Genomic DNA, 27,654 nt, shown 5'->3' with positions numbered 1-27,654 from the left:
GGGCCCGGCTGCCTCGCGCGCTCCCGCTCTCCCTGCGCGCGCCCGAACCGGCGCGCACTCCCAGAAGGGCCGCGGTGGGGGCGCCACAGCAGGAAAAAGGGCGGCGCGCGCTCGCCACGCCCACAGCCCGCCGCGCCCCCCGGCGGGCCGCCTTCAAAGACGCAAACAGCGCCTGGCTTCTTGGGACCAGGGAGGCCCGAGATTGGCTGGGACGCCGAAGCCTGCCGCCGGCCGCGTCCCCGGGTCTTGCTCCCCTCCGCCCCAAGCCTCAACAGCAAGCAGGGGAGGTGGCCGCGCCCCTGGTGGTGGTGGGGGTGGGGTGAAGGGAAGGGGCTGCGCGCCCTCGATCGCGAATCGATTTTTCACAGAGGGTCGTCAGGCAGGGACCTAAGGGCTGCTCGCGTTTCCTATCCATTCCGAGTTTCAGGTTTCAGTGGGTCAGGTTCTGGCAGAAATTAGTGATCCGCTTCCCAGCAAGAGTTTCATTAACTCTCGCACCCCCTTGGCGGGAGAAGCAAAGAAGAAAACAGACTATTACGTGCTGGGCGCTTTTACCTTCCTTGTTTACGTGATTGTCTTCACAAATCTACAAACTGGGCGAGCCGTTATTAGTCCCATTTTGCAGATAGCCTAAAGCCCCGAAGCCTGTGCATTGGAGAGGCAAGTTTCTAATGCTGGGGCTGGGGGTGGGGTGAGGGTGGTCTTGCTCATCTGCTATTTAAAGTGGGGTAATTGCTTTAGTGTCTACAGATCAACTTGGGGGCCTCTTATTACCAGGAAATTAAGTCCACCTGGCTCCCGCAGTGCCCCTGGGGAAAACAATTCAGGAGAAGAAAATTCGTGTGATTTGCAGAATCGAAGCAAAAATGAGTCAATGTATTTCATAGTGAATTGGAAGGCAAGTGGTGTAGAACAAGAAACTGGGGTCAAAATTCCCCAGAGTTCCAACTCACTGACACAGGTTATAAAACCACTCTGGGACTCATATGAAAATTGGAATCTGATAACTTCTCTCACTCCGTTGTGGTGAGGTTTAACTGAAATTAATTATGTGTAAGCACACACTTGATAACCTCAGTACTTCTGGGGGAGGGTGGAGAAAAAAAACTCCACCTTTGGTCAGGGCTCTTTTCAACTCAAAAAGTACCTTTTAGGAGCAGCATTAAAAGGAAGGTTCTCCCCCAGGTTCTCTGAGAAGTGGACGGTAAGCCGTTTCATCATAGGGTACTGTGCCATGAGGTAGATGAGTGCGAGAAGCATCTCGAATACTGCCCATACAACTTAAGACCAAGGCTATTTTTGTTCGTTTTCCTGTCTCTGTGCAGCAAAGCTACTTGTTTCAAGCTGCTGGACGCTGTTCTGGTTTTACAGATCTTGCCTGGGTTGGGGAAAGTTCACTCTCTTCAATCAGTTTGTAAAAGCTAATCCTTTACTAAATGCTTAGCTTTTCTAAGCATCCTGAGAGGTAGAGATCAGCTCCCCTGCACCCATCATTTCATTGACTTTCTTAACGATCCGGTGTGCTGCTGGATTGAATGTAAAGCCAGAACTATCAGGCTTTGGCTGGGACCAGAGCTCCCTTAGCCTTCCAATTTAGAGATCTTTAAGCCACACTGAAGGGCCACCACTGGATTTACAGCCATTTTAACCTCTTGCTTTAAGTATCTTGAAACCCTGTGAGACAAATATCAGAATAGTCAAGTCTGCCAAATCAATCAGGAGGCGGTGACTCCCAACCAAAATAAAGCAATCTTTCTGACTTCATTCACTTCTGAGTCATGGTGCCAAGTCTCAGTGATTGCAGTCTGAGGGAGCTGCATGGTTTGTTTGCAGCTGGGGTGTAGGATGCAAGTGAGGCTTACAAACGCCTTATCCTTCCCTAGAGGAGTAGTCTTCTAATACGTACCCTCTGATAGTTGTAGGATTCAACACAGACTGGGAACCGGTTCAGAAATGGTGGTTGGGCTGCGTTCTGCCAGAAGCTCTTGAGGGTCTTACGTTGTTTTGCAAAAGACCCTTTGCTCCCCGTTATTTATAATTCCATGTGGAAATATAAAAGTTTGATGTTTTGGGCCAATGACAGGAGGGGCCTTGAAAGCCAACAGTTACAGAGTACAGGTCTTCCCCGAAATCCGAAAGTGGTACGTTCCCATGAAACTTCTCGGTAAGCTGACATGGGGAAAAGTGAGGAAGCAATATCTCCTAAAAGTGAAAATCCTCCTTGAATTTCTTTTGGTGGGCAAAACCAAGTAGTAATGTAAGTATTCTGTAAAAGTGAAGGGGCATAAAACAAACTTTTGGATAGTGGGGGAAACTTATCAGCTTCAAGAAGTCTCTGAACATACTGTTCCTTTCCCAAAAGTTAGAAAAAAGGGGCTCTTCTTGGTGCTCTCTTGGCCCCACCCCACCTTTCTCATTACTTAGCTGCCAGCACCCAGTTCAGGCTGCACCCATAGTTGGCAGGAATGCTGCCAAGTTCCCTGGCTGCACCCTGGTATGGCTCAGTCTGAGCCTGAGGTGTATGCCAGGGCTGGGAACAGTCCTCTGACAGAACGTTCCTGTCTGGGCCTTTACTGAGTCCTCTCCACTCCCTGCTGTTTGTTTGCTTCTTTCTTTTTAATGCCCTCTGGTTTTCACTGGTGAGAAATGGAAAATGAATTAGGAGTGATTTATTTGCATGAAGATAGGCGCCATCTATCGGAACCAGTAGGGATGACAGCCCCCCAACGCCAGCCCCCAAACCTGTGAGGACATGCATCACTAGTCTATAATTTAGGCAATTTTGATTAAAGACCATGGGTATTTCCTGAGGGGAATTAATGACCGGCTGCAAAGAGCGCTTTGGGTCATTAATTCTATATTCTCATTAAATCCTCAGGAAATGACCATCTTATGGCAAGAGCTCCTCTGGAGGAAGCATTGCAGAGATGAGAGAACTGCACACCTGGGAAGAAAACACGGACACAAGGTTTTCCTCCCCCTCCTCCGTCCCCACCAAGCCTGGGTTCTAAAGGGTGCACTCTGGCTTTGAGTGTCGTCAGCAACAGCCTTGCATCCGTGCCTGTCTGGGAGTTGAGGGTTTGTGGCCAGCGGCAGGTGCATGGCTGATGGAACGGTCCCAGGAACGGGTTGGAAGGAAAGCTGTCCTCAACTGCACACCAGGCTGGCATGATTAATACCACCCACGCCAGGCTTGACGTCAGTGATTGGACCGGGGGTGGGGGATGGATGTTTGTGCCCTAGCCATGCTGCCTTTTCTCCCCTTCAATTTAGTTGACAGGTTAATTTCAGAGCTGAGTACTGCTTGCCAAGGTCAGTGTGGCCAGCTGAGCCACCTCAGCTGGTGACTTTCAGGACACTGGATTCATGAATGTTGAGGTGTTTGCCTCTTTAACCCCTGGATGCTTTGAGCCATTTGGTTCCATCAAATTACTGTGACCTACTCAGACCAATTTCTGGCATCAGAAGGGGACTGAGATCTGAAAGTGGGCTTAGGGTGTGGCTGAAGACCTAATTGGGTTTCCTCCCTGTCTGCAGCTCCTAAAAAACTGAGTTATTTGACATTACACCCAGTGGAAGATATTTTGGAAATAAACTTTCTTATAGGGAAAAGTTTGAGCAAGTCCAGTTTCCCAATTTCTTCTTTGTGAGAAACTAGAACCTGCGCTGCTTTGGGGCAGTTAAACTTCTGGGACATTTCTGCTGACACTGGTGAGGGCGGTACACCAGTGTATTCACAGATCATGCTGCATAGTTACCATATTCTCCCAAAGACAAAGACTTGTCAGGTGCCTGAGAAAGTGCCCTCGTGCTCCAAACTATACTTTGCATGATGGCCCCTTACTTCCTTCAGAGAGAATTCCTACCTTGAATTAGATCTTGAACCAAGCCCCTTTCCTTAAAACTCACCATCCCCACTCCTCAGCATAGCTGCTCATGTTTGTTTGAATTCACATTGCACCTGTATAAATTATGTTCTCACAGTGTACTGCAAATAGTTGGGCAGGGTTGCGTCTTCCTCATTTTGTATCCCGAAGCCTCCCTGCATGGTGTCAGGCACACAGTCAATACGCACAGAATGTTGTGAGAATGAAAACAAAAACAAAAACAAACCAACAACACTTAAAGGATGGCACGTGGGGGGCTGTGGAGTCCTGGAGCATCCAGAAGTCTCTCTGATCCATCCACACCAGAAAATAGTACCTGTGAAGATACTTGTAAGCAGCTAGAGTGTTTAAATCCACAGGGACTGGCCTCATGGGAAGGGCTGAGCAGATGGAGGAGATGAAACTCCTATGCAGTTTCAGTTTTAGAGGTGGTTGAAATCCTTGGGTAGTTTCTAAAACAATGGCTCCTTAGACCTTTTGACTTCTCTCAGCTCCAGAGAGGTAACTGTTAACACTTAGTTTCCAAACCCTGACACTGTTGTGCAGACTCCCCAGGCACTCTCCTCTCTGGGACTAAGAACTAAATCATTTGTGGTTTATCTGATATCTGGCCTCATTCTGACAGTCCTATAGGGGTGCTATCACTTAGCCCCTTGTACCCACACATGTGAGAAATCATGTCCCCTGAGTTAAAGTGGGTTTCTTCCAACAGGTGACAAGAAATGCCATTTTCTTCTGCACTGAATGCATGCATAGTGGCTTTGCAGATTTGCTGGCTTCTTGTTTTGTTGGGGACCCAAAAGTCACAGGAGACCATCTCATTTAACTAATTCTACCAGAATTACCCAAAATGGTTGTCTGACCCATACAGCCAGGGATGTGCTGATAAATGTTTAAAAACAGGATCTCTGGTGGTGGTGGTGGTGGCAGTAGCCTTGATTTGTAGTATGTGACAATTTGTGGTGCCAATACTATACCCTCTCCACCTCCCCGACCAATTTCAAGCTATCAACTTTATGTGTATCAACACAGTTAAAGAGGTGCTCAGTAATACATCATTATTTAGTACTTCCAACACATAAAATAGACAAACACACGAAAAGCAGAGGTAACAAGGAAATGTAGTGAAATAATTAATAACTGGTGAATTTTGGTTATTTATTCCTTTTGTTTTAAATATAATTTACTTAATTGTAAGTTTATAATTTATTAACCTGTCATTCATATGTCATAAGTCACCCTTTTAAAGTGTTCAACTCAGTGGTTTTCAGTATATTCACTGAGTTGTACAACCATCCTTGCTATCTGATTTCAGACAATTTTTATTATCCCAAAAAGAAACTCTATATCCATTAGCAGTCACTCCTCGTTCCCCTAATCCCAAAACCCTGGCAGCCACTAATCTACTTTGTCTCTATGGATTTGCAATTCTGGACATTCCATATAATTGGAATCATACAATACATGGCCTCTTGTGTCTGACTTCTTTCACTTGCTCTAATGTTCTCAAGGTTTATCTGTGTTGCAGCATACATCAGTTCTTTCTTGTTTTGGCTGAATAATATCCCATTGACTGGGATATACCAGATTTTATTCATTCTTCAGCTGATGGATATTCCAGTTGTTTCCACTTTTTGGCTACTATGAATAATGTTGCTGTGAACATTCACACCTGTGTGAGTTTTTGTGTGGACCTGTTTTTCACTACTCTTGAGTATAGACCTAGGAGTCAAACTGTTGGATTATAGAGTGAGTCTGTGTTTTGTTTTTTTATTTTTAAGTGATCTCTACACTCAATGTGGGGCTCAAACCCATGACCCTGAGATCAAGAGTCACATGTTCTACCAACTGAGCCAGCCAGCCATCCCTGTGTTTAACTTTTTAAGGAACTGTTGAACTGTTTCCCACAGTGGGTTACACCATTTTACATTACCAGCAATGTATGAAAGCTCCAATCTGTCTCCATCTTCTCCAATACTTTTTACTTTCCATTTTAAATTATTTAATTTTAATAATGCTATATATATATTTTTTCTTAACAACCAGCTTGCAAAATTTTTCACCACAATCTGTTCTCATGGGCTGGTACAAGCCAGTCTTAGCGTACGACTGCATACAGCCTACCACAGAAAGTTCCACCATCCTTCTCTGTAGTAGTAAGTTCCACTTCTTTTTTGCTGACAAGAGCAATACTCAATAGATTTCTATTTCCTTCTTCTTACATCCTTCCTATAGAAAACCGAAACCTTAGAAGGTCTCAGATTTTCTTGACACTACTTTGGAATTAAGAAGATTTTGATTCTGGAGTATCACAAAGTTTTCAACTCCCACCAAGCAACTCTGGGAAGAACACAGTGTTTCCCTCCTACATTTGTGTTGAGAAACAAAAATAAAAAACAAAATGTATCTTCCTGACACCCAGATATATCTTCTGGATGAGCTCTCAAGCAGTTGCTTCAACAGGGCAAACAGCTGTGGTCTGTTTCAACATAATTTGATGTAATCAGGGTTAATTTTGATGATGCAGTAACTCTGAAGACTGTTTTTTAACTGGATTACTGTTGGGTCAACAATCATGTGGTATTACACTTAGTGGCTGAAACAAAAGCCAGAATTAAAACAGCTTCCCCCCAGCCCCTTCTAAATGACAGTCCCAATGGGATTAGGAGTTATGAGGCACATTTAACACAATTAACTAAAAAAGGAAAGTAGCTGCAGTCAAATTACATGCAAGCTTCTCCAAGGTCCAGGGTGTTGACCGAGGAAAGAGCTGGAAACTTATTTGTTGCTGTTGTTTTCTTTTCCTAGAGTGATTAGAAATATGTTGGCAGTAATCATTATAACTTAACATTTTCATTACATTCTAGGAAAAAGCCCTAAGTTTTTTCTTCAGAAAAATTCTCCTGAACCAAATGATGATTTTAGCAGTCCACAGTTCCCTCTTTTCCATGCAAGTTTTCAAAGTGATGATTTTAAGTGAACTCAATTCAGGGTGCGGCATGCCAGGGCTGAATGAATGTGGTACACAAAGCTCTATGCACATTTGGAACTGTTTCTGAAGAGCAAAATCTTTTATCTTACTTTCATTGTTTATGGCCAGCCAGCAGCAGGGTCTGGGTTGCTCTAGGCACACACGCTTTTTTTTTTAATTTAGAGTTTTCAGTTTTGACTAGTCTGAAACACAGCGAAGGCTCATTGACAAAAGCCATTCTTAACACAGTTCTGGAAAGAATCTTCAAAAATAGATGTCTTGCAAAGCTGCCAAATGTACTGGTTCTTCAAACCTCTTTAATCCAATTTTGTAGTTCAAGAAAGGTCTAATATTTATCCAATCCCCTCTGTAAATAAGCCTCCATTGATTTGTTTTCTGTTTTTGTGACTTAGGGAATCAAGAAACTTGAAAAGCAAAGAAGTCACTTACCCTCCTATGCCATTTTATTTATCAGGAAATTCTCATCTAAATAATTTCCTGATTAACATATATTCCGGGATAATATGTGGATATGACGAAAAGGTAATAAGATTACAAACCAAAAAAAGTAATGAGAATTTTTTCCATAAGTCAGATAGTGTATTAATGTTTTCTTTTCAGTTGTAAAAGCAGATACCAGCTTTAAATTTGCTTAAGCCTAAAGAGGAAATTTATTGGTAAGAAAATGAGGTATACTCCATGGAACACAAGAAAAAGTTGAATAATCTGGCCTCAGGAGGGTTGGCAACTGAGGCCTAAATATAGCAAAAACTAGGCTGCCAGTCTGTATGTGTGTGTCTGTCTCTCTCACAGGCCATATGGTTTTTCATCTCTGAGCGTGTGCCTTCATTTCTTTATCTCTGTAGGCTGCCTTCTCTCTCTCGAGGCACATGGTTGCCCTACATATCCGAAATTTACATATTCCTGGTTCAAGCAACCAGTCCAGACTCTCTAGTGTTCTTAACCCAACTTTTCCAAGAGAATATGAGACCGGCCCATTTTGGGTCAGGTGTCCACCCCTCGTCCAGTCAGCAAGGGAAGGTCCCGTCCGCAGTATGTGTGCTGGGGATCCACTGGCTAGGATGGGGTGGGGGAATTCTCAGAGGAGGAATGGGTTTGATAACTGACACCTTGAAAAGTATTTAAGAGAGGCATGAAAACCAATCTTGTTTCGTTCAGGATGTGGCCAGTACCTATCCTTTGAAACTCAGGAAACACTTAGGCATATACTTTTATCCACATATAAACGATATATCCAAAAAATGTTACTTAGGAAAGGTTATTTATGTCCTTGTTATTCAATTCTCAAAAAGGATTTTCTTAGAACCACTATAAGTTCAGCATAGGAACACAGAGATGAGAAAGACCAGGGTCTTAAGAAGTTCAGCATCTTTCTGGGGAGAGAAATAGGTAGGCAGATGTCTACAGCAGCATATGGGCAAAGTTATTATAACAGGGGTTTGTTCAAAGGATGGTGGGAGCACAGAGGAATTACCAACCAGCTGTATGGGAACTGAAACTGTAAGATCTTAGGTTTTTCTTGTTTTGGGGTGCCCCACAGAGGGACACACAGAGTTAGCATTAATTAGCATTTGCTGAACTAATGATGTAAGCTACTTCAACTTGGCGGCAAGAAGCTTGTCTAGATTTGGAGAGCAAGGCCGAGAACACTAATGGAGAATCTAAGCAACTCTAAGTTCAGCTGGGACTTGCTTCTGAATTTCTTCCATCAGTCAAATACATTCACTCATTATTTACTGAGCACCTACTGTGTGCGAGGCCCATGGGTAGGTGCTGGTTATATAATGACGAACCGCAGAACAACGTTCCTGAGAAGTCTATTAAGTTACTGTGCTCTAGAAACTCAGCTTCAGTAACAGCTCCTAAGGATAAGTTACTAGCTGAACTCATAAATACCTCTGACTCCTGACTCTGTTCTATACTCAGGCAGTGGCCCCAAACTTGGATTTTTATGCTGAAAGGCTAGTTTAAAAATTTATAAAATATCCCAGACACAGAAAGAGGGAAAAGTCAGTTTGGGAATTACTTTTTAAGGAATATTTTCCTTTGGTCTGATGGGCATACTTTTTTTTTTTTTTTTTTGGACACCTCAGTGACACCTAATTCATTCAAGAGTTATTTAATCAGCACCCACTATGTGCCGGATACTCTCCAAGGCACCGCAGGTAAAAAGATGGATGCAGTCTCTTCTGTGTTATGGAGCTTTCGTTCTGGCAGAGAAGACAAATGACAGTTTAAGATGGCCAGTATTTGCGTATGGTTCTGAGGGAGCATAATGAAAGGAGTGAGTCTGGAAGCCATTGTCCAACCACTGGTATCTTGAAGTACAAGTAATATAAACATGAGAACATGTAGAAATCCTAGGTGCATTTTAGAGTGTCACCCCTCTTGAAATAAAGCCTCATTGCCTCAGAAAGTGTGATTAGAGTTGTAATATTTTGATTCTGGGTGACTAAGAGGTGACAGGTGTGTAGACTGAGAAAGCCACCCAAGCCCATTCACAGGCATGTGAAGACAGGTCGTGCTGCATGAGAATGCAGGGTACACTCTTAACTCGATTGGCAGGACTAGGAATCTGTCGAGGGCTGTGCTAACTCACTGGAAGAAAGTTAATCAAGAGCTAAATGATAGTCAAGTCCTGAAACACAAAAGTTTCCACATATGATAATTTTGTGGTTGATCAATGAATAGACCACTTCTAAGTTTTTTGAAAAACAACCATATACATAAAAGCCTTCCAGAACAAGCCTATAAAGCAGATATGTTTGTTTATTTCAATAAAACTGACATACCTGGTTGGGGAGTAAGTTGGAGAAATGAAGGGGAAGAATCTGGATGTTGATATATTACTGGGCAAAGGAGGCATCAGAGTGGCAGAGAAACACACGCATGGAGAAAAAAAAAAAACAAGGGTGAGGTAGTGGACAAGAAAGGGAGGAAGAGATCTAGGTCAAGAGGTGTGGTAGGCCTCATGCTACACGGGTTTAAGAGTAAGATCACTCTGTGGCCTGGCTTTCCCTCCTTGACACAGAGGGATAAAAACCAGCTCAAAGGTGCAGGCAGAACAATCCAACATAGTATGTTCTTCAATGAGCAGATTTGTGTAATTATTATCTTTTACTGTAAAAATATTAAAACCTCACTGAAGCTTTCTCAGAGGGTGGAATTAAACCGCCTACATTAGGATCACTCAGGGTGACTGTTTCAGAAGCGCCAACTGTGGGCTGTTCCATCTACTGAATCAGACTTTCTAGGGTAGGACCAAGGTAATCTGAAATTTTTAATAGGCTCCCCAGGTGATTCTTATTCACAATGCGCAAACATTGCACGCAAGGGAGGCTCCCAGGCAAGGAGCAGGTCCTATTTATCTGTCTGCGTAGAGTCTAGCACTGGGCCTGGCACAGTGAGTGCTCAGGCAGTTTACTGAACTGAACTGAATACACCAATGAGGTTTTGACAGAAAAAGTTGCTCAGTTCTATTGCCCTGCAACAACTGGTCTCATTTTTTCCCCTAGATGCTTCAGTCCGCATATACAGATTTTACACTATTGTAACTGCAGACTATAATTTAACATTTTTAACACATTTTCTCTTATAATTTTTAATGGCTATCAAATACTTCATTCAATAGGCAATAAACATCTTAGTTCATATGGATTTTGAGTTTTGAAAAGGTTTCCCTCAGGAGATCTTCTATTTGTGCAGTTTATGAACCCTTTCACACCGTATTCATTGTTTCTCACAACACTCTGTATGATAAGGATTACCTCAGTCAGCAGATGCCTATTCAAACCCACAGGTGAAGTAACTTGCTCAAGGTCCCACAGCTCAAAAGTAGAACATCAAGACTTCAATCAGAGTCTTTTCCCTCTATGTCTAATACTCTTTCCAAGACACTGAACATCCACCACATTTTCTGGCAGGAACCTGACCCGACAGTTTCCTGATGTGAAAACCTGTAGTGCAGAGTGTGGAAGATGGAAATTACACGTAAAGAGATCACTGGTCAGCTATATCCTAACTGTACAGGAATGAGTTCCTGCCTTTCGGGGCACTGCAAAGAAAATGTGTAACTGGTGGGAATCTTCAGTGAAAAAATGTATTATTCCTCAACACCCAATGTTCATATGACCCAAATCCATTTCTGCGATCCTCAAATGAAGGGGGCTGGGACTGCCCTGAACATTCTGCAACTGTAGTTAGGATTCCTTGGCAGTTACTACACACCCTGGAAGAGGAACAACTACTACAGGCTGTAAGACAGCTGGCAAGGAGCCACTGGAGACTTTGAAGCTCTTCTAATATCAAGACTGGTATCATAGGATACTTGGGTAGCAGCTGAGTGGACACTGGAGGGAAGCCTTTTTGCCAAGAGAAAGGCCCATTTCAAGGATCCACCGCCTGATGAGTAACCTAGTGGGGTGCAGCCCTTCAGAGAAGGGTGGACTCTCCATCTGAACGGCTACAGAGATTCTATCCTAGAGGAGAGAAGGCTGGGGAGAAGAAACGGTTTTGCTGTGTTTCTAACTTATTACACTTGCTATAGAGAGGCAGGTTTTGGTCATACCAGATCAGAGTTCTCCAAGCATAGAAAAAGTTCTCTCTTAGGTAGAGAGCTCCTATTCACCTAAGGGACAGTGAGTGCGTGAACTACTAGGAGCTGGGAAAATACAGGAGAGGATAGTTTATATATCATAGACAGGGGGAGAAATAAGATTTCAAGGAGATTTTTCAAGTCCAGGATCCTACGAAAATAGCAAAGCAGTTATTGTTGAGCCGGTGTGCAGAGGTTATAAGTCAGAGAGTTACAGCTGCAAATGGCCCAGGTTCTGCAAAAGACAGTTCTAGCTGTTTCTATGTGTATGTGTAGCATAAAAAACCTCTGCTGGATGGGCCTACCACATTTCTATTCTTAGAGCGTCATCCTGACATAACAAAGGTTAATCACTTTAGGGGAGGATATTAATAGTCTCCACCAAAGTTCTTTCATCTGTCTTTCTATGTATATTCTAGATGATCCTAAAAGGAAGGTACAGCAAATATTGAGTAAAAACCCATAAAAAAAAGAAAAAAAAAGAGGCATAGCGAACTTAAGTACACTGCGGAGTCTATGGTCCTTTATTCCACTGTCAGTGTTTCTCTTTACTAGAATGCATTTGAACTCAATTGTCATTTCCCTGCACACTCTTGTGTCTCTTCTCCTTGTGCAAAACAAGGACATCAGAGGCCAAAGTGTGTATTTTGCAACACGTCCACTACACTCGGGCTGAAGATGCAAAACTCTTCAGTTACTACAAGGCTCTGGGTTTTCAGTTTCTCTGGAGGCTAAGAGTGGTGAACTTTACTTGCAGTCTTACTCTCCCTTGATATTAGGAATTCCTAACAACCAACTTTGTAACAAAAAACCCCTCTAATCTTTTATTAAATGAATTTGAAGCATAGTAGGCTACAAAAGAACAAGGTCCATAATACATTGTGAATATGTTAGAATGTTTTGTAAACTGTAAAGCAACGTTCAAATGATAACAATTATGAGCAGTAAAGAAGTAGTACAAAGTTACTGAAAAGTCATGTTAATTCAATAGCTGCCTGAACAACAGTTTAGGAACCACCTAAACTTCTGACTTCTTTAAAAAGCTCCCCTAGGAACTCCTGGTGTGCTAATAATGGCTGTAAATTCACTGGACTCCAAACCAAACTGCAAAAGAGCTAACTGGAGCCTTAGCTGATCAGAGGGGCAATCCAGGGCTCCCAGTAATGGCAGAATGTCTAGGTTTCTGGAGATGTGTTGACCATGACCTAATAAGATCTTATGCAAGTCCTATTAATCATTTTGGTGTTGGGTGATTAAGGTTATTTTTTTGTCTTTAATGCTTTGTCTTTTAATTTTGGCTATACACTGGGAAGAAACTACAATCAGATATTACTCTCACCTATTTTCTTTTTATTATACATACTTTAGATTGCAGACTGAATACAAATACTGATCAGAAGCCAAAAAGCTCCACACATTTCTTATCAATTCAATCCAGGCCAATCTGTCTTTCAACTCTGCATTTTTATGTTCTTGCCTCACCACTTACTAAAATAAATATATGAATAAATAGCAATCCAATCCAAATAAGCATCTTTCATCTATAATTATCTGAAACAAGAGATTTAAAGAAGAGTAGAGTTAATCCATCTCACCAATTGCATCTTCAATGCCTGTTCAGTCATGCCTGAATGTCTAGATTCAATTTATAGAGAGTATGCACGTATAACATTGTAGAGGGGTGCTTCTGGCAGATCCTTTCTGAGGGGGACAGAAGGTCAAACAGTTCCTTTGCTGTTCTGTGACAGTCAGTCTCTGGGCTGGGTCAGAGGGTGGGGGAGTTAGGTCTAGATCTGGAATGGATCACTCACACAATTAAGTTCTTGTCAGACCAAAAAAGAAAAAAAGAAAGAAAGAAAAAAAGCACAACTTCCCCAGGCAAAAGGACAGCCAGATGGAAAGTAACTATTTTTCTCCACCTACTTCAAAATTTGAAATGAGAATGGAAATTAATGATGGAAAAACAATTTCTAAGTTTCAAAATACACTCTTTCTTGGGTGGCTGGGGTTACTATTTTGAGGTGATGTTTGGAAATCTTGGGAAAACAGAATCTGATTTTTCCCTCATTGGAAACTAGTTACTCAAATAAAAATTAATACTCTCAAGTCACCTTTTCTCTCACAAATTGTCCCATAAGATTATTATCATAGTACAGTCTGTCCTCAACTATTAAATCCACACTTCTCTTCATTAAACACACAATTATATGAAGCTGCTTCATATAATTGATATTCACATACCAGCTGACAAACGGACATTTTAAAGTTTCTTTCCTGCTGTTGCTGCTTAGTTTTCACATTTTCATCATCTTTGTCTGACATCAGTATTTGTTGTTGTTCAGTTATTAGTAAAATAAGAGTATTGAGCCAAAGATGTAAATTTTTAGGCTTGTTAAGAGTGGCAAGTGTTTGGCTTCAACCAGATACTCACTATGTGATCAGATGTAAAGGAAAAGAACGAGTAAGTATGAAAGTTGGGAAATACACTGCTGAAGACTATCAAAGAGGCAGGGAACAAGGTTTATTTGAGAAGGACCTTCTCGCACTTGGAAAGGACAGTTCTGCAGGTGACATAATGGGAGGGCACAAAGATGATCTTGCTTGGTTAGTGTTCCACAGCTACAGCCATGATGGCACTGGGATGGGAACCTGGGTTTTTTCTGATTCACTAGTCTTTATAGCACTGTTATTTAGGAGGCCCCACCATCATGTTAACATTAGAATTCTATCTGGTTCCTCAAGAATCGCTGGAGACATGATTCCTGATAGCTTTGGAAAATATTAGTGCCTCCGGGTTGGGGACCTGTGAGTGTTTGTGATTCTCACTCCACAAAATTAATACAGTATCAAGACTTGAATGTCAAATCAATACTGACTGATGCTGAGAATGTTTTAGAATAGTTTCTGCATTTATGTCCCAGGTCTAAGATTAAAAGATCACCTTTTCAGAGATGCCTTCTCTAGCAAGCTTATCTATGCTTGCCCTGCTCTTTATAAAATTTTATAGTTTGTCATATTTTGAAATAATACATTTGTTTGCTTACTGATTGTATATCTTCTCTAATAGACTGTAAATTCCATGAAGGCAGGGGTCATTTCTGTTTTATTCACTATCATTTATTTAGCACCTAGCACAGTTCTTGGCACAGAATAAACTCAAATAATATTTGTTGAACAAATGAATTTATTGTCTAACCCATGATTGAGGCAAGCTTTATGAAAGTCCTAATTACCTCTTTTGTCCTGTCCTAAACTTGGTATTGAAGCACAGGGGATTAAAGTTCTAAGGAAGTAGATTTTAGCTCAGCAAAAGCTCCAATTAGAGAGATGTAGAAATGGAATGAGCTATTTGGTGGGATACTGAGCACTTTGCCAAGAATAGGCTGCCTAGGTACATAGGATCTCTCTGCATCAGGCAGAAGTTTGATCATGAGACCATCTCAGTGACTTCTGTGGTTTCCAGCTCTAAGGTTCTGCAGTTCTTTTCAGTTGTTTGATTTGAGTCAGGATGAAATAAAGTGCACATACAAACTCATTAGGAAATAAACTAAGATAAATTACCTAATGGGATACAGAAAATTGATTATTCAGGCATGCATGCTGTTTACCATTATTTGATACATACAAAGTCTACTGAGTATACAACTTTGCTGTAAGTCATAGATATGTAACTCAACGAAGACTAAAAGTTAAAACAATTTGTGTAGCATTTCACAATTTTAAACACACACACACTACTTTCAGGTAACTGTTGTATCAACTCTGAGGAAAATGATGTATGAGCTCATACAGAGTAAGTGGCTGTCTAAAATCACACACATAAAGTGCTACAATTGTCAAGCCTCGAACTCCCAAATCAGCAATCCTCTCAAAAACTCTAAAAGACAGTATTACTTTTTGAGTCCAGAATCACCCATTCTTGAGGTTTAGCTATATTTGCATCCTCATCTGCACTGAAAATACCAACCTTCCAAATTTCACTGGGAAAAGGCCAAGTGGAATTTAAAAATGTAACTGTATTTTTCATTCATAGGTATCAAAAATCTATTTTACTGATTATTAGAGAAGTTATAAACAGCTACTATAAACAAATTATAACACAACAGTCATTAGTTCAGCTAATTAATACATCTCATTCACTTTTATAATTAAAGATCAACAGTTACTAAACGTCACTTTTTTCACCCAGTCTGATGAAAGAAGGTTTCAATTCAGAATAGTAACTTTATTAACTCAATTAGGACCCCGAAAGGAATATTTTTTTCTGTGATGTCTAGTAAAGTGATGAAAATAAGATGGGCATTTATCAATGGCATGTGAGAAAAGATCCAACAACATTTTCTTTTTAGCTATTAGTAGTTCTCAAAGGTCACGCAGGGCAGTGATCTAATGATTAAAAACAAATTAAAATAACACTCTCTCATCCGGTCTTGAGAGTTCGAAAGGACCTCTGAGACCACAGTTCAGTCTCTTCGTTTCTTCTTAATTGACATAATAGATTTGAGATTCTACCAGCCACAAGTACCTCTTCTTGAGGGAGTTCATCTTTCCATGAAATGCTCTCAACTTTCTAAGAAAATCATGATCACTTCTATTTTTCATATGCTCTATCTTATGGCATGACAATTACATACCGAAAACTCCATTTCTAAAATTCAAACATGCATTCTCCTGTATGCATATTCGCATGCAGTACCTCTGGCACGGGATGATTTTCCTTAACCAGTCTTCCAGCTATAAAACACATGAATGAGTAAATCTTGGAAAAGGGATAACATCTTTGATATTGTCAATTCCTAAGATGCACTGCAGATAGCGTTCAAATCCCATCCCAAAACCTCCATGGGGAACAGATCCAAATCGACGGAGGTCCAGATACCTGGTTTTGAAAAAAAGAGATTATCACCTATAGATGCTGTACTGGATCACGTGTCATGATAGAATTTTGTTTCAAAAGTATTTTGCAATCATCTGTTATCATCTACATCATTGTGGTAAACACATCTTTTCCCTCCAAGGACAGGTGAAGGACACAGAGACGTTAAAATGATCTGTCTAAGGTTATCAGACAAACAGTAGCGAATCCTGCCATGCATTCATGGGCTTTGGCCACTTGATCTTTTTAAGTTATATATGTACTTATATACAGAAAACTTGCCTCATGAAGCTATAGAAAATATTCTAATAACTTTACTATTTTTCTTGAAAATATATTCCTCTTCTCTTTCTTAGTATGTTAATGATTTTTTTTCTTACTAAAATCATAGTGTTCAATATACACAGGAGAGTGAAGAGTTTTGCCTGATATATTATAAAAAGACAGCCCTATTAGATTAGACTATAAGATCTACCAAGGGCAGGAACTGTGTCACCCTTTATTTCCAGTATCTGCTCTGGAGTAGATGCTTCATTACTCTATGAAGATTTATTGTTTGAAGGCACAGAAATATACTCTTGAATGCTAGAGTGAAATTTCCAGTTCTGTACTTCAAACCTAGTAGAATAAGTCCAGAGTCATTTTTCTGGAAGGCTAGATAGCCTCTGAAGCTTATTTATACTCATTCTATTTCCATTTAAGATTACATGGCTAGAATGGTGCAGCCATGATTCAAACTCAGATTCCAACACACCAGCCTGTGATAAATTCATTTTATGAAAGGAAGAGAAGGAGGAAGATTTGTAAGTATTTTTATTATGTCATTTGGTGGGGGAATTCTTTAGTTAAACAATATTGACTAAAGCAAGTTTATAGCTTCTTGAATGATTTATAAAAATCAGTTCTAGAATAAAACTTAAGAGCAATAGCTGGTAGACATATGGCTCTTCAAGAATAAAGACTATCACGGGTCGCCTGGGTGGATCAGGCAGTTAAACATCTGCCTTCGGCTTGGGCTGTGATCCTGGGGTTCTGGGATCAAGCCCCTCGAAGAAGCAGGGAGCCTGCTTCTCCTCCCTCTCCCTCTGCCCCACACTCCCTGTTCATGGTCTCTCTCACTCTCTCTCTCAAATCAATAAAATCCTAAAAAAAAAAGACTATCACCTATTTCCCCACTATTAATAATAATGACCACATGTATTGGTGTTTTAGGCAGTTAAGACTGAATACTTATCTTTCTAAAATAAAAGATGAATTGCAACAAGGCGAATTACAATCAAGTGAGGGATCAATAAACAGGAGTATCTAGTATAAAACTTCAGATTATTAAGAACTATCAGGGAAAATGGAAGAAGCACAGTCTTGAGTAAATGAAATGTTTTGTAGCTGAATTAACTTTAAGGTTATAAGGGATGGAGGCAGGATATACTTTCATTTACTGAGAAAATGAGATGAAAGGCCTATCAAACCACCTGCCCCAAATATCTACAGGATCTGGGCTGGCTGCTAGAAGTCCAGCAATAGCTTTAGCTGCCTCTAAATTTCTCATTCATCGATGTCAAAACCCTGGCATTAATGTCTGTAAACTGAATTCAGCAGGTGGATTCAGTCTATAGCATTTTTTTTGCCCTTGCTTTGATATATAGAAAAATCCACTTATAAAAAACAAGTTTTCAAACAAACTTGTTGGATTTTTTTTTGTATTGTTGTTAAATTGATTCTAGGGTAGCCAGATCATAGAAGAGATGGTACAAAATTTGTGGAACTAGTTACATATGTTATTTGCATGTGGCACGTAGAAATAGGAAGTGAGTAAATTCTTAGACACCTGGGGTGGCTACTCACAGTGTAGTGGAACACTAGCAGAGATCGCAGACTTGAAGATTTCTAAAACCCCTTCTACCTTTAAAATACTATGATTACTAGATAAAAGGAAGCAGACTCAAATAATAGATATTTATATTTAGAGATCTTAAGAGTTTGAAAACTTTAGTTGGGATAAGAATAGTACTGAAATGATTCATAAAGACCAAAAAGGCCTCAACCTATTTAACCAACAATCAAAATTTGTGATTTAGCCAGTTTTCACATACTATGAGGATTATTCTGTAGACAAAAACAGGCAAAATGCATAAGCTTGGTCAGGCTCATCTACCCAATAACAAGATTGAGAACAAAGGAAGGAAGGGGAAAGGAAACTAGCTCTTAATTGAGGTTCTCTTCTAGGTAGATACTTAACTTATATTGTTTAATTTCATCATCACAATAATCTTATTAAGTAAACATTATCAGTCCATTTTACAACCAAGAAAACCAAGACTCAGAGATTAAGTATGCCTAAGGTCACTATTGGTAAATAATAAAGCATTCAAGGGGTCATGACCTGAACATAATTTTAGGCTTTTGGCATTTCTATAACTTAGCTCTTTCATTACCAAAAGTCAGGTGTGTAATTTGATTCTTCCTTCTCCTGAGGACAGCAAAGGAATAATATTAATAATAATTACTATGAAGGAACGCTACTATAAAAATATAAGTACATAATTTGTACGTATGGAAAAATACTTAAGAAAGGGTCTGCAGAAAGAAAACCAGAACAACTCTGGAGACATAAATGTGTGAAAGCAGACAAGTGATCTTCCCTACGTAGCTTAGATTTCTACAGACTTTAGGGATCACTTAGCTCAAACCCTAATTTCACACATAGAGAAACTGAAGCATAATGGTTAGGAACAAAGCCCAGCTCTATGCTTCTAACTGTGCACTCTTGGTTAAGTTAGTTAACATCTCTCGATCTTAGGTCTGGAGGAGTAATAAAAAGGAGATAAAAATAGTACCTAACTCACAGGATGTTATAATAATTACATAAGAAAATATACATTAAGGGGCACCTGGGTGGCTCGGCTGAGTGTCTGGCTCTTGATTTTGGCTTAGTCATGATCTCAAGGTCCTGGGATCGAGCCCCATGTTGGGCTCCACGCTCAATGGGGAGTCTGCTTGATATTTTCTCTCTCTCTCTCCCTCTGCCCCTTCCCTCCCTGCTTGCGTTCTCTCTCTCTCTCTCAAATAAATAAATCTTTTAAAAAATAAATTAAAACTTTAACACAGTTATCTGGCACACAATAAGTAATAAATAAATGGCAGCCAATATTATTACGATTTTCCCAGCACTCAAAGGGAATAAGTAATCTTCTGAGAACCTACCTATTCCCTGTTCTTAATACCCTCCCATAGTGCCTAGGGAGTACATGTAAAACCTACGTAACAATCAGACCAACAGCTAGAATAAGAATGATCGAGGGCCACATTCTTACCATTGGTAGGCTTCCGTTAGTCCTAATCTGTAAGAGGAAAATGACAAAATTCTTTCAGAAAATGGCAATAAGATAAAGATACTAACCACCAAACACTTTTTCTGGGTTGTGTGCAAGGTGCTCTAATAAAGAAGTACACACAAAAACCTGTGTTTTGTTTTCTTTCTCTCAAAGAACATGCAATATAGCTGAGAAGCTGACTCTTTAATACGGTAAGAAAGGTAAGTTAGCCAATAGTCCTAGGTATTATCAAGTAAGTGATACAGACGATAAATGCAATAGAAAGATAGTCCAGAGCCCAAAAGAAGGGGTTCATTTCAGATGAGCTTATTATCCTGACATAAGAAAGCACTACTACTTAAGGTTGCTGGGAGGCACACACAAGGGACATAAAGACACCTTTCATTCTGTAACATTAAAATAATAATATAGATTGTCCTCAGAATATGGTTGCAAATTGGTTTTTTTTGCCAATGTAAAAAAATGTTAATAAAATTTAACCTCTTAGTACTCACTAAAATTAATTTCATCCCTTTAACACCCAGCTGGCTCAGTCGGTGGAGTGTACAACTCTTGATCTTGGGATTGTAAGTTTCAGCCCCATGTTGGGTGTACAGATAACTTAAAAATAAAATCTTAAATTAATTTCAGCCCTCTAAAAAAGTGCTTGGGATCAAAGTGCATCTGAAATGATAAGGACAGTGAAAAAACTGGATATACAGAAAACATGAACAGAAGTCACAGATTCCTGAGACAGGGAAACACATACAACGATTTCATTAGGAAAGATAAATTTGGATATTATCAGATATTAGGTAAACATGTAATTTTATGAGGAAAGGTTTCCTGAAGGAAGGAAGCAAGCAAAGAAAACAGACCAATTAATCTTTCAACAGATGAGGTTTCTTGCCATGTGTGATTTTTATTGTGCTTTAAAAAAAACCCAGAGAATCTTCAAATTCTTTCCATCTAAGGAGTTTGACCTTTACTTCAATTCCATGATTTTCCCAGGACTTTCTAACATTATAGTAATTGTAAGGAGTTAGTAGTCTAATAAAAAAGAGGTCTCTCAGAACATATTTATTTCCTTTCTTCTGGACCCTAACCAAATAGAGCAGTTCAAATGATTGGGATTACAAAACCAAGTTACCCAACAAATTTATAGGTTGGGATCTTGGAAAAGCATCAACTTTTTAAGCATTTCTCCATTAGGAAAAGAAGGCCTTATAAATCGCTAATTTAACAGGATATTTTCAAATTATTATGGCTTCTCCAGGTTACTATGAAATCCAGTATTATCTGGAGAATAGGAGAATGGGACTAAGCCTTATGGGAAAAACCTTTTTTTTTTTCTTTCTTTCTTTCTTTCTTTTTTCTTTTTTTCCTTGAAGTCTGGCATAGCAAAAGTAGAAACCATGGAAAACAGAGGTTTATAACCCTGGTTAGTTTAGGAAGTCATTGTGGTTTTTTGGCAGGCCACGCATACATAGGAGTGGTAGTTCAATTAGAAACATGATTCCCTACTTCTCATCTCCAAAACATTTTCTCTGTGTTTATGGATTCATTTCCTAGGTCTCAAACAGCAAGTTAAAATGAGTTATTCAAATAGCTTAATCAAGACCCTTACATAGCAGAAAACCTGAGGAAGGGAAAACTGCTTATTCTAAATGTTAGTTTAGTGGATATTTTTAGTATCTTTTCTCCATCTTTATCCTTTCCCTAGTTCAGAGTCTGTTTTTTCTTTATGTCCCTATAGGAGTCTTTATTTATGTCCCCAATCATAATTTAGAGTAAATAAAAAAGAACACATAGAAGAGAAAAAGTGAAGAATGAGCTTGAAGGTTGTTTTCTGTGATTAACTTTTTAAAAAGCAATTTCTATAGGGACAGATACATACCAGATAATGGGCACATGTCACTGCAGCCTCATTTCACATAACAGTTCTAATCTTTAAGAAGGGGAAGCTCAGAAAGGTCATGAAACAACTTGCTCAAGGCCACAGAGAATCTGAGATCCAGGACAGGCAGGCGCTGAGGCCCTTCCACTGTTCTCTGTTACTTTGCCAAGACTGCCTTCGAGTGCCTCATCCCCAATTTCTGAATTTTCTTTCCTTTAGGTCTGATCAATACCTGGCCAGTCGCTGCTCTAAGAAATGGTACCGTTCCTCTCTGAGGCTTCCTCCAAAGAGCTCCCCAACTCCAGGAACCAGAAGATCAACAGCAGCAACCTAGGAAAAAAGGAAAAAAGTTGTCAACAATTTCACATTTTCAGGGGATTCCAACAACTGTCAGCTTCTCAAGCAAGTAGAACTTTAAACATTTTGACAAGCGACTGTTGAACTGCTACCAGAATCTTATTTATGTTATCTGTTTATGCTGCCTGTTTCAAAATCAAATTTTAAATATTATCTTTAGAATACATGATATACAAATTGCAGATGGACAGTTTCCTCTCGCTCTTTTTTTTTTTTTTTTTTTAAGATTTTATTTATTTGACAGAGAGAGACACAGCGAGAGAGGGAACACAAGCAGGGGGAGCAGCAAAGGGAGAGGCAGAAGATCGCTTCCCGCCGAGCAGGGAGCCTGATGTGGGGCTCGATCCCAGGACCCCAGGATCATGACCCGGCCGAAGGCAGACATTGAATGACTAAGCCACCCAGGTGCCCCAGTTTCCTCTCCTCTCTTAACACCATGTACGCAGTGTACTTAACAGATGTGTTTTCTTCACAAATGTGGTATATTAATAATAAAAAATGTGGAATTAAAAATTATGAGATATTAAAAGTTACCTATCACCATGTAGAAGCAACTGCATTTTGGCATATTTTCTTTGTTTTTTTCTTCCACATTTAAGGAGTACAGTAGATCAAATTATACATGAACGTTTACCATTCTAATATTTTATTTAATATTATACATTTTTTTCCTGTGTCAGTTGAAATATTTTTCACACTTAATGCTTTTTCTTTTTAAGTAATCTCTCCACCCAACATGGGACTCAAACTCATAACCCTGAGATCAAGAGTCACACACCCCACTGACTGAGCCAGCCAGGTACCCCCATACTTAATGTTTTAATAGCTGCACAGTTTATTGTTTAGAAGTACAAGTTTTTATCTAACTGCTTTTCCTTTGTTGAACATTTTGGTGTGTGTTTTTTGTTTATTTTCTCTTAAATAATTTGACAATGAAGATTTTTCTTCATAGTATTTTGGTAAGACATGGAAAATATGTCCGGATTATTGGGGCACCTGGGTGGCTCAGTCAGTTGAGTGTCCGACTCTTGATCTCAGCTCAAGTCTTGATCTCAGGATCGTGGGTTCAAGCCTCATAATGGGGTCCACGCGGGGCATGGAGCCTACTTAAAAAAAAATGTTCTCATTATTAATGAAATAAGTAAAAACTGAAACGAGATAGCATATTGGAGTTATCCAAATGTGAAGGTAAGAAAACAACATAAACAAAATGGATTAGAAGATGCATGAGCCAGTACTCTACCACGTCTGATAGAAACTTTCTGGCATTATTAAGGAGGCACAAAACTGGGGTGCAGGGGTGGCTCAGTTGGTTGACTGACTTGGTTCCACCCAGGTCATGATCTTGGGGTCCTGAAATCAAGCCCCACCGGGCTCTGCGCTCAGGGCACAGAGTCAGTTGGGGATTCCCCCCTCCCCGACCCCTCCTCCTCTCCCTGCTTGTGTTCTTTCTCTCTCTCAAATAAAATCTTAAAAAAAAAAATTAAAAAGGCACAAAACTAAGAAAGATATAATGCAACAAATGAAAAATTAGGAATTCATAAAACACATTTAATCTTCAATTAAAAAACATTTTTTTTAAAGTAAGCTCTATACCCAACGTGGGGCTCAAACTCATGACCCCAAGATCAAGAATTGCACATAACAGATTTTGGCACACTACCATTGCTTGTTGACCACATCTTAGTAATTCTTCTGTGAACCTGGGGAAACCACAACGAGCAAGCAGGTAATTCAGTATGTGGATTTGGTGGTTCAGATACAAGGACAGGTAACGAAACACAAAACTTTGAAAAGGTGTACGAGACGGCCTTGAGAAGAAATCCTCAGAGGCTACACAATTAAAAGTTGGACTCCAACCAGGACCCCGCAGTTACCCTTCATATTCTCAGAGAAAAGAGAAGTTTCAAGGGAGTTTTTATGGCCGCTGAAGGACTGGCATCTTTATTTCTTAGTATCTTGCTTTTAGACACGGCTAACATGTACTAGAAGTTGAGAGAGACCTGACTGAAAATTTGTTCTTAACCTTAATCCAGAGTTTTAAATTTAGAATTACAGGCAATCAGGATTAGAAAAGAACAGACACCAAGTAGCTCTCTGGCCTTTGCTTGAAAATATTTAAAGACTGAGAACCACTACCCTCAAAATATAGCACTCCATCTTTGTGTAGCTCTATTAAGAAGGGACAAGTATATCCAAAATTTATCATTTCCAAGGTTTTGAAGTTGAGGCAATTCTAAGCCAGAAAGGTGAGCAGTAATTGCTTCTGATACTGTTAAGTATAAGGCACAGCTTTAAAAGCCAGAGCTATAAAGGTTCACTGCTTCAAAAAAAAGATGCTGGAGAATCGGCTATCATGGAAGAACAGTAAATAGGTAGTCCAGCTGGGGCCATGAGGGAATGGCTTGTTTGCTTTCTCGATCAGTTCATAAGAATCAAATAGGAGACCCATTTCTTGCTTGGTCTTGCTGCTAATACAACTAAAAGAAGCACAAAACCCTTTGGAGATCTTAGCACTTTCTGTAGGTCTCAATTATGTCAATTTTGAACTTAGTTTTTTTAATGCTATTTTTAGAGGACCATAGGAGATCCATATTTATCTTTGATTACAAACCTCCTTTATTTTAATATTTGAGCTCCCTAGAGAATTCAGTGTACAACCATACTGGTTTTAGACATTTCTGTTTAATTTTTATTTATCTAGAATATTTGCAACTGCACAGCAACAGAGTCACCTTTAAAATCTCTCTCTCTTTTTTTTTTTTTTTTGAGAGAGAGAGAAAGAGAGAATCTTAAGGAGGCGCCATGCCCAGCACAGAGCACAATGCAGGGCTTGATCTTACAACCCTGAGATCATGACTTGAGCCGAAATCAAAAGTCAGACGCTCAACTGACTGAGCCACCCAATTGCCCCGAGTCACCTTCAAAACCTTATGCCATAGTACGATATCTACATTTTTTTTTCCTGGATTTCTTTCAAGCCTGTCTTCCTAATAACCAAGGCATCTAACTGGTAAGGCCAGTTATATCTGCATTAGTTGTTATAAAATTAATGTGGTCATTGCTGTACTAGTCAGGATAGGTTAGATTATGGTAATAACCTAGTAATAAACAACCCCAGAAGCTTACAACAGGCCTTCTCAATCTCAGCATTAGTGACATTTTTGGCCAGAGGGTCTGTCCTGTGCATCATGGGTTATTTAGCAACATACCTGGCCTCTACCCACCAGACGCCAGTTGCACTGGTTGTGACAACCAAAAATGTTGCCAGACATTGCTAAATGTCTCCTGCACCACAGTGGGGGGTGATGACACAAAGTAATATCTGATTGAGAACCACTGCTTTACAACACCGAATAGGCTTTTTAAAACTTATGCTACATGTCCATCCTGGCTTGAAGCTGATAAAAAAGTTACTTTATAAGGTATTGCTGATCTAGCAGATGGGGAAAAAAGAGCACGGACAACTATGTACTAAAAATATTTGTCCAGGAGTAATGTATATAGGTCACATTTGCTCACAATTCTTTGGCCAATACTAAAATCACGTTGTGGGGCATGGAAGTATAATCTCCCTTGAGAGAGTAGTGGCAACTACTGATGTAAACAGTATACTCGGTTGCCTCCCCTCTACCCCCAACGACATGGACTCCCACTTCCACTCTCCCAACCAAATCCTCACTGTTAATTAGTATTAAGGTCAGAATAGTTCTGTTTTCTTCCTCTATACTCTGGGAGAGAAGGTTATCAAGAAAAGGAAAAGAAGGGGTGCCTGGGTGGCTCAGTCGTTGGGCGTCTGCCTTCGGCTCAGGGCGTGATCCTGGCGTTATGGGATCAGGCCCCACATCAGGCTCCTCTGCTGTGAGCCTGCTTCTTCCTCTCCCACTCCCCCTGCTTGTGTTCCCTCTCTCGCTGGCTGTCTGTCAAATAAATAAATAAAAATCTTAAAAAAAAAAAAAAAAGGAAAAGAAGAACTTACCAAAATAGAAGAATTTAACAAAATAGCCTACTTTAGTTGAGTAAAAATTTTAGAAAACATCCAGATAAAGTCCCATATCACTCCTAATTCTGTGACATGCAGAAGGAATACATACATCATCTATATCCTTTCTTTGTCCAGATGGTCTGAGAAGTCACACTTTCAGGTGGGTGAATTTCATGTATGTTTTCTTGACAAAGAGTAAAGTTGCCTCTCCTTTTAAGAGAAATGTATCTTTTAAGTAAGGCATTCCTTTACAATGCCTCATAACTGTTCCAAGACCAAAGGGTACTGTTTCTTTTTTTATCAAGGACGCATTTATCTCTTTGTGAAGAAAAGCCCACAAAGGCTTTGTTCTCTCTTCTTCCTCCATATAATCTTCTCTTCTCTTTTTCTTTACGTTTTGTTTCCTTTCAATCCTATCAGACTTCCTGCTTTCCTTTACAATGATACCTTCTAATCTCTCTAGAGATCTGCACTTTCTGAGAAGCTGTAATATAGCAAAGTATTCCTCAACTATAAAGACATTTAAATTTGGTATACATAGAATTGCGCTTCTTTCGATATGGTATAAAAAATACCACATTCCCGCAAGATTACTAACACAACCCCTTCAAATTTCCATACCTTTTCGTTAGGGTTGAGATTCCCAAGAGGATTCTTCTATGTTGTGTCTCCCTCTGGTAACTACTGAGCTAATTACTACAGAAACTAGCAGTCTTTCCAGGGTTCTAGTGGAGGTAAAGGGTACCTACAGATATAATATAAACCATGACACAAGGGTGCACAAAATGTACAACATGGATGGAATCACACAAATCTCTTAAGAACTAATGAGGAAAAACTTGGCTGTGTGTTTGCCAAGTGATGGGTGATGAGGGGTTAGAGTGCAAACAGGCTGGAAACAGGTAAGTTGCCTAGAACATTAGCTGGTGATTATAATTTGCCTGTATGGGCTGGCAGGTCTGCACTTTATGGGAGTCTGAGGCTTGCTTCAAGAGCTAGGGTGAAGCAATCCTGCCCTTCATTAGGGAAAGTGAGAATTCACAGGCTGTATAATAAACTGTTCTCTTAATTCACAAATTTAACTAAATTTAAGCACTTCTGTAGCTACACTCTCCTCTGTGTTCCTATGCATCTTTGGAAGACTTGAGAGAAGTGGAAATTTTCAGTTTTGCTGTCCTTTCACTCTCCTACACAGATAACAACGAGGGGGCTACAAGTCATTGTACTATACTCTTTGTTAACTTCCTTAGTCTTAAACAAAGCTTATTCCACTCTGGGCATGTCTTCTAGGCCAGAATGCTGCTGGACACATCTTCCTGACTGTGTGTGAGTTTTTATTTTGCTTAAGTCACACAGCTGCAGCGGCATGCTGTCTAGAAATAGTTTGTGCTGGTATTCAAGCTGAACAAGCCCGGGTCTCTATTTATGACACTCCCTTTTGACTCTTACTCTTTTGATTCCAATCAATGTACTGAAAATAAAATGCAAACCTTGAATTAAACAACAAACAGGCTAGATAGGAACAAGGCCTTTAATACATAACCTTCTCTATGCTAACGTTGGGGGGGGGGATTTAACGTCCCTTCCTCTCTCTTCCTACCTCAGTATTTTTAAGTATCCATGAAAAACACAAACTGAACACCTCCCTATTCAGTTTCTCACAGGCTGCTGTCAACAATGGAGCAACATTGTATGTTATTATCAAGAACAATGTTCCACAAACCATAGGAAACATGTTTGTGGTTTCAGCCT

General features: G+C 40.0%; 1 protein-coding gene and 1 long non-coding RNA gene across 4 annotated transcripts in view; one reads left to right on the top strand and one right to left on the bottom strand.

Annotated features, from left to right (window-relative positions):
* The window catches only part of LOC105236279, a 23,456-nt gene extending 1,301 nt beyond the window's left edge, over nt 1-22,155 (top strand). Inside the window, exons 2-3 of the long non-coding RNA XR_854721.3 lie at nt 2,879-2,968; nt 21,780-22,155. This is a non-coding gene — a long non-coding RNA (uncharacterized LOC105236279). The remainder of the gene's footprint in view (nt 1-2,878; nt 2,969-21,779) is intronic.
* NARS2 (asparaginyl-tRNA synthetase 2, mitochondrial) overlaps nt 13,235-27,654 on the bottom strand; it is a 125,235-nt gene continuing 110,815 nt past the window's right edge. For all 3 annotated transcript variants that reach the window (XM_002916276.4, XM_034666274.1, XM_034666276.1), the window contains 3 exons: nt 21,793-21,890; nt 19,664-19,690; nt 13,235-16,352 (listed from right to left, as the gene is read on the bottom strand). In XM_002916276.4, coding sequence (XP_002916322.1) covers nt 16,208-16,352; nt 19,664-19,690; nt 21,793-21,890 — 270 coding nt within the window. In that variant the 3' untranslated portion in view covers nt 13,235-16,207. The remainder of the gene's footprint in view (nt 16,353-19,663; nt 19,691-21,792; nt 21,891-27,654) is intronic.

Source organism: Ailuropoda melanoleuca, chromosome 8 (genome assembly GCF_002007445.2).
Source record: "Ailuropoda melanoleuca isolate Jingjing chromosome 8, ASM200744v2, whole genome shotgun sequence".
NCBI lineage: Eukaryota > Metazoa > Chordata > Mammalia > Carnivora > Ursidae > Ailuropoda > Ailuropoda melanoleuca.
Note: the sequence above shows the minus strand (reverse complement) of the source record. Positions and strands in the feature narration are given on the sequence as shown.